This window comes from Mercenaria mercenaria, chromosome 7 (genome assembly GCF_021730395.1).
Source record: "Mercenaria mercenaria strain notata chromosome 7, MADL_Memer_1, whole genome shotgun sequence".
Lineage (NCBI taxonomy): Eukaryota > Metazoa > Mollusca > Bivalvia > Venerida > Veneridae > Mercenaria > Mercenaria mercenaria.
Window position 1 is genome coordinate 85,238,697 of NC_069367.1, and position 8,101 is coordinate 85,246,797.

Consider the following 8,101-nt stretch of genomic DNA (forward strand, 5'->3'; position numbering starts at 1 on the left):
ATGAATGGAAAAGTGCTGTGATAAAACCTTTGTTGAAGAAGAAAGGTCTCCCACTTGAACTGCAAAACTATCGCCCAGTGTCAAATTTAACATTCCTCTCCAAAATTCTTGAAAATGCTGCACTAAATCAAATCAACAAGCATATTGAAGCTAACAATCTCCTCCCAGCTTACCAAAGTGCTTATAGAACATATCATGGGGTTGAAACAGCAATGGTCAAAATGTATAATGATCTTTTGGAAACCATAGATGAAAAACAAATAACAATCGTGGTCATGATCGACTTGAGTGCAGCGTTCGATACCATCGATATCCCGATACTGATTCAAATCCTTCAAGATGACTTTGGTATACATAGCACTCCCTTGAAATGGATAGAATCTTATCTCACGAACAGAACAATGAAAGTTTTAGTCGAACAGTCAGCATCTGACACGGAGCCACTAAGGTTTGGTGTCCCGCAGGGTTCTTGTGCCGGACCTGTGATCTTTACCCTGTATATATCGGCTCTTAACCGAGTGGTGCGGAATATCCAGCTGATCTCTATGGATACGCGGACGACCACAAGATTGCGTTAAAAATTCAAGCGGGAAATTCTCAAAATGAGACAACTGTTCTTCAACAACTCGGCAGTTGTCTAAATGAAATCATAAAATGGATGACAACCTTGAAACTGAAAATGAATCAGTCTAAAACTAAAATTATTATGTATGGAACAAGACAACAGTTAGCGAAATTGGACATCACAAGTGTAAACGTTGGTGGGTGTGACGTAAAATGCGTCGATCACGTCAGAGACCTTGGTGTAACTATAACCAATACACTCAACTTTGACCATCACATTCAGAAAAAGTGTCAGATAGCTCATGTACAGTTACGAAACCTTAGGGCTATACGGAAACATCTCACACAGAAGTCAACTGAATCATTAGTGCATGGATTGGTTCATTCTCACATTGACTTCTGCAACAGTTTATTTACAGAAATTCCAGCCTACCAAATCAATAAACTACAGCGAGTTCAAAATCATGCCGCTAGAGTAGTCAAGAATGCTTCCTATGAAAAACCAAGTACCGAACTTCTGAAAGAATTACACTGGCTTCCAGTTAAGGCTAGAGTCATGTTCAAAGTTTTAGTAATAGTCTTCCGTGTCATCAATGGTACAGCTCCAGTATATCTGAGGGAAATGTTTGTACCTACTCGACAACGATACAGACTTCGCTCACAAAGTGACACTAACTTTAACATCCTTAGACGGCGAACAAAACTAGCAGACAGATCTTTCGCGGTCGTTGGTCCCAAATGGTGGAACGATCTGCCTAGCTATCTGAAAAACATTCAGTCTGAAGCCAGCTTTAGATCAAAAGTGAAAACACATTTATTTAGGCAGTTTTATGAACAATGAGTGTAGTCTTGTTAAAATACAAAATATTCAGAAGTGGTGTAAAATAGTATTTATATATGTCCAAATCTTTAAATCTAAGTTCTAGAATCCTGTTCATATTTTGTATGTATATATGTTAAATGTGTGTTATGTAATTGTAAAGCGCAATAGAATATTTTATATTTTTTGCGCTATATAAATGCCATGTATTTGAATTTGTATTTGTTCGATCAGTGATGCTGCAAAAACAGCTTTTGATGCCCTCACGCCTATATAAACCCAAGTATTCACAGAAACAACATCATTTTGTTGTTGGGACAGTCACAAAGATGGCATGCAAAAGAATTGCAAAACGTACAACACCGTTGATCAAGAAACATGGGGCAATGATGCTAGCTTTAGGCAAAGCAAAGCCTCAGTTTAGGAAAAAACTAATCAAGGAAGCGCCTAAAGATCTGATCAACTGTGTGGGGGAGTGCTGTCAAAATGTTTTAAAAGGGAATGTATCTCTATCAGAAGCTCAGAAGCGCCAGTTGCATTCAAGGCGTCAACAACTTCGGAACTTGGCAAACAAGAAGATTCCCATCCAGAAGAATAAACAAATTTTAAATCAGAAAGGAAGATTTTTACCACTGTTAGCTTTTGCGCTAGCACCTGTGCTCAGCAACAGTCTTGGAAAATTGATAGATAAAATATGAAGAAAATGGCCATTGTTCCGTTTAAAATGCTGGAAGAGATGAATCGCTCGAAAGCAGAGCAACAGCAACGTCCAAGATTATCACGTATCCCTGACATCACACAAACACCGGACCTGCAGAAAGACATGGAGTCTGTACTTCATCGAGAGGATTTGTCGGAAAGTGAAAAAGCTCAATTATACGAGCAAACGTTACAGAAATTTCAACCGGCTCATTAAAATGGAGTGCAACGGAAAACCTATTTCTGGATCTAATATGATTGATTTAGTCAATGATGTCCTAAGACAACGTAAAGGATCCAACCCCAGAAGAATGCAAGAATTTTCTCGAGGTCTGAGAGAATCTAATGTCCCTCAGGAATATGTTGGCAACAGACAGCGCTGGTTATGGATGCACAGAGACGGGTCCGAGTATGAAGAGATGAATATTTTGAGACCAGTTCCTACTTACCACCTACACCAGCTAAGTCTATAAAACGTGAACCCAGAGCTTCAACGTCCCAGTCGTGGGAGGCTTATTAACATGGACAGTAAAAAGGAGGTAGTGCTTCATAAAATTTACTACGATCCAAAACATCCTGCAAGATTTTCGGGCGTACAAAAACTGTATCGGTCAGCTCAAAAACAGATCAAATCTCTATCTTTAGATCAAGTCAGATCATGGTTGCAGGAGCAGAAAACCTACACGTTGCATAAACCTATTCGTCGAAAATTTAAAAGACGTCAAACAAAGGTGGGAGGTATTGATCATCAGTGGCAGGCGGATTTAGCAGATTTACAGAGGTTAATGAAAGACAATGATCAGTTTCGTTATTTGTTGTGTGTCATTGATGTGTTTTCAAAATACGTTTGGGTTGTTCCAATTTATAATAAAACAGGTCAAACTTTGATTCAAGCGTTTGAGTCTATTTTGAAAACTTCAGGTCGATCCCCAAAATCCTTGCAAACTGACAAAGGGTCTGAATTCAAAAATAAAGACTTTCAAAAGTTTTCAAAGTCCAAACATATTCATTTTTTTTCACTGCAGAAAATCCTGAAACTAAAGCAAACATTGTTGAAATATTTTAAAGAAGTTTGAAAAGTCGCATGTGGAAGTATTTCACACATGAAAAAACGCGACGTTACATCGATATTTTAGATGATTTGGTTCATGCCTACAATCTAGTTTTCATCGAAGTATTCAAACGACACCCACATCGGTCACTGAAAAAAACAGAACCTGAAGTATCACAACTCTTGTTTGGATCAAAAACAAAATCAAAACCAATCTCGGTCAAAGTGGGTGATTTAGTTCGCATCAACAAAACAAAGCGAACTTTTGATAAAGGGTATCTCCCAAACTGGACCAAAGAATTATTCAAGGTCATTCACATTCGCCGTTCTTTGCCACCAACTGTTCAGTTAGAAGATTTGGGTGGGGAAAAAATTGAAGGACCCTTTTATTTGCCTGAAATTCAGACTATAAAAGACAAAGATATTTACGAAATTGAATTAGTCCTTGCTCGTCGCACAAGGAAAGTGGGTGGAAAAATAATCAAAGAAATTAAAGTTCACTGGGAAGGTTATCCAAAGAAATTTGATAGTTGGATTACAGAAAGTCATTTGGTATAAAAGACACTACATATTGACAGGATGTCTCAGTCAGATTCGCCTAGCGTGGAGGTGGCAGACAATACTACGATGCTTTGTAAAACTCGTGAACCAAAAAATCGACTCACTTACATGTCACAGATTTTTGCCATTTATTTTGTGCTGGTGGTTTCCATCATTCAACTCTGTCTGAAATCTGAAGATAGGATTTGGTTAATTCTGCTCAGTAGCACACTTGGTTACATATTACCTACCCCAGGTTTAAAATTCATAAAGCAACCTACGTTGCAAAACCTAGCAATTGGTCACCAACGATGAATTCGTTTTACATAAAGGTGCTCAGTGACAGCTCTATGACCATGTTTTCTAACAATACCCAGAGTGAATTCAGGACAAAATTACCCAAACCCATTTATGTCAATAAAGATGATTATGAAATGGCTTTGGTCGAACTCATCATTCCTTTTCAAATTGTCAATGTGACAAAAGAGGAATTTCAATTTCAAATTGGTACAACCCATGCTAAACTAGGCAAGGAATTAAGTAAATCTCCTTCCAGCAAATGTAGGAAAATCAATGATCAGTACACGTTTCATTGCTGTATCAAATCTGGGGTATATTCTTCCCCAGAGCATCTCATTACTGAAATCGACAATACTATTCAAAAGAACTGGAAGACATTTTTCATAAAATGTCCATAGTGTTTCATATAGGTTATTCCCAACCAAGGAGACGTATCAAATTCAATACCGATACACAGCATATGGGTATACATTTCCATCCTAGTTTATTACTTAAGCTAGGGGGAAAAAGTCAACATCTGGGAGATTTTATCCAGGGGATGGAAATCATTTTCCTTACGGTGTGGATTTGAATGTGGGCACTAATCATTTATTCATTTATTCTGATCTGGCAGATTTTACTTTGGAGATATTACTTGGAGATATTGAGGCACCAATCCTTCGTGCGGTTCCATTTGAACCGAGCAAGAAAGATTCAAATCATGTTCACGAAGAATTTGTCAATTTGCATTATGTCCCAATCTCCAAATCCAGTTTTGATGAAATAGGTATAAATATAAGGGGTGACACTGGACAAACCGTTCAGTTTGTTGGTGGCAAGTCTATGGTGAAGTTGCATTTTCGAAAGAAATCACGACTAAACTTATGATCACAATGTATCCCGTGTATCGTGGTGTTCCTCGCCACTACGGTCACGGACTTGGGTCTATCTTTCAATCAGCTATCAAAACAACATCTCCTTTGGTGAAACCCATGGTTAGATCAGCACTTAGGGCCATCAAACATGAAGGCCTGGGTGCAGTCAAGGATATCATGTTAGGAAGAAATCCAAGAAAGGTGATAAAGTCTCGTGGAGTGAGGGCGTTGAAGTCTGTTGGAAAAGCAGCAGCTTTATCCTTGGGAAAATCTTTGATCAACACTATAAAAGGTTCAAAACCAAGGCGTCGTCGTCAGTACTCATTCCGACATCGTGGAAGAAGGGTGGTGGCGATACCGCAACGTGGTCGTGGAAAAAAACGTTCACAAAGAAAATCTAGACCTCTTGATATTTTCGACTGAAATAAATATGATGCAACACGGTTCTTGCGAGTGTAGCTAAACGGATCTTGATGTTTCTGCTGTACATTCAATCATGTCAGCCATGCAAGATGGACAATGGACGGAACATTACCCGATTTCGGCTCTGAATAATTCAGCGCCAATCGAATTTATTATTCCTCCACAAACGGAAAAATGGACAGATTCGAATCAGTCCTATTTGTACATCAAATTCAAAGTGACTAAGGCTGATGGAACAGACCTGGAGGCTGCCACTGAAACTTCTGTGGTCAATAACTTTTTCCACAGTAAGTTCAGTAGCATTGATCTGTATTTGAACAATAAACTGACTTCGACCAACACACACACACACCTATCCGTACAGAGCCTACATTGAAAATCTCTTATCCTACAACAAAGAATGTAAAAACACACAACTGCGGGCGTTTGAACTCTGGGGTAAAGATACAAGCACTCATATGCAGGCTAATACACGAGCTCGAGCTAATAGCAGATGGAAAGACCGCCGAACTCGTATTGCCGAAAGCAAATCCTGTGAACTCATTGGAAGATTACATCTGGATTTATTCCTACAAGAGAAATACCTCCCCAATGGAATTGAAATACGCCTCAAGTTGAACAGAGCCTTACCCAACTTCTGTCTCATGGGTACAGCCGAAGGAAAAAAATGATATCCGGCGATTAGGATTCAACGTGAGGACGGTTGATTTGCTTCCTGTGGTGGCCAACGATTTGAATCAGGCCATTAGCCAGCATAACATGAAGATCCCAATACGACGCGCTGTAGTGAAAACATTCACGATCCCCGATGGACAGAGATCTAAAATTGATGATCATTTGTTTCTTGGACAACTTCCAAAACGACTCATCATTGGTATGGTGAGAAATGCAGATATGAATGGAGATCCTGCCACCAACCCGTTTGATTTCGGACATTTCCAATTGTCTAAACTAGAAGTCAGTATCGACATTCACAACAAAGCCTTCCAACCAGATTTTGAAAATGGAGAATGTATGCGATCCTGCATGTCACTCTACCAGGCAACAGGACCTCTCGGACTCAACAGGTCGATTGGATTGGCTATGACAGAATATAAAAGTGGCTACACTCTCTGGGGATTTGATCTCACCGCAGATCAAGCTTGTGAGGAAGGTCAACTTCAGCCTATAAAAACGGGGAACCTGAGAATAGATCTTCAGTTTGCACAACAACTTCCTAGCGTCGTTAACGTGATAGTGTACGCAGAATTTGACAATCAAATTGAAATCAACGGTATGAGAGAAGTCGTCACAGATTATTAAACATGGATGGTCATGCCTATGCCAGACAACTCAGAGAAGATGCTGAGAAAGTGAAATATCACGAACCGATATTTAAAAGAAAACTGAAGCATATGCGAAACAGCATAAACGAATGTGTTGTGGACGAACTTCAAACACTCATCTTCGATGAAGTACATAAGTACTGTTATGGATGTATTGTGGATCATCCAAGTCAGTTACAGCATCAACTGTGTTTGTTCACATCTACGGACGAGTGGGTGGAGTTGTACATTGAAAAAGCTCTCAATCAACTGAATCTCTACAATGTCATGGAAAAATGGTATCCAAAACTAGAGCTCATGGACGTGCATGGCAATGAGAAAGTACAAGCCATGCATATGTGGGTAAATATAAGGGACAAGTTAGCCCGTCATCAACCAGATCCACAGGAAAGCTGGATGAGTATATGGGCAGATCGAGTGAAAGACGCCTGGAATCATGAATGCCCATGAACTTCAATGCATCTTGGATAAATCGTTTATATTGAGAACACTCAATGGAGAAGTGTGTCCTAAGGATCATCTACCGAAACAGAAACCCTGTCATGTGAAAGCTTACATAGTAAACACACATGAACATTGGGTGGCTATTTACTTCAGAGAAAATACAGCCATCTGCTTTGACTCTTATGGATTACCACACTTAGAGAAAGCTATTCGACCCTTCTTGGACGACAATACTCGAAGCTGGACTAAGAACAACATACGATTTCAAAGTGGAAGCAGTGCCACGTGTGGTGTTTACTGCATATTTGCTTTGGACGCTTTAGTCAGAGGATATGATTTACAGACTATATTGGCTATCAAATTTCGTTCAGAGCCAAGATACTGGCATCTCAGTGACAAAAATGTAGGAACTTGGTTTAAACAGTTCTATCGACACTTGTATGCAAAAGATAGATCACTAGCTAAACCTGAACATTGTCAGTGTTATACAACAGATCAATCTGATAAACTTTCTTTAGCTTTGTTTAAATTGCATGTGTTAGACCATGATTATTTGTATCCTTAATGTTCGTTGTTATTTCAGTTACTTGTTCAATAAAAAATGTGTTATTTTTCCCTATCTAGGGGTAGTAGTAAAGGTGCCATAACCCCAACCCTAAAAAAAGACCAGTAGTCCTGGTCTTTTTCAGCTTAGCCATGTAGATGTTGGTCCTCCATGTAAGATCAAATCTCACTGGCTAATGATTCTCAATCCGGTCCGCGCGATCCCTTTATAAGCAAGTACATTGGCCTACAGTTCATCATTCGTTCACAATGCAGTTCATTGCCGAGCAAATTGAGGAGCTACAACAACTTGAAACCAGAGCTGCTGTTCTTCAGAACAGTATCCTCAATACACTTAGGAGGGAAGAAGAGGGGTGGAGTGACACCCAACGAAGAACGAATGAGGCGTTAAGGATCATCCGATCCTTAACAGAAAGAGAACAGTGGGGACGGGCAGAAAGGCAAAGAATGGAGGAGAGATGCATGGGTGGTTAGGGTTCACCCTTATGTCCAAAGGGCCCCGGCTGATAGCACCACT

The 8,101-nt window shown here is 39.6% G+C and overlaps 1 protein-coding gene across 1 annotated transcript; it reads left to right on the forward strand.

The window, feature by feature from the left end:
* Window positions 1-5,324: 5,324 nt before the first annotated feature.
* LOC128558363 (uncharacterized protein F54H12.2-like) lies at window positions 5,325-6,553 on the forward strand. Its single transcript, XM_053547309.1, has 2 exons — window positions 5,325-5,519; window positions 5,906-6,553. Exons 1-2 carry the CDS (start codon window positions 5,325-5,327, stop codon window positions 6,551-6,553), a joined length of 843 nt encoding a protein of 280 aa, XP_053403284.1.
* The last annotated feature ends 1,548 nt before the right edge of the window (window positions 6,554-8,101 follow it).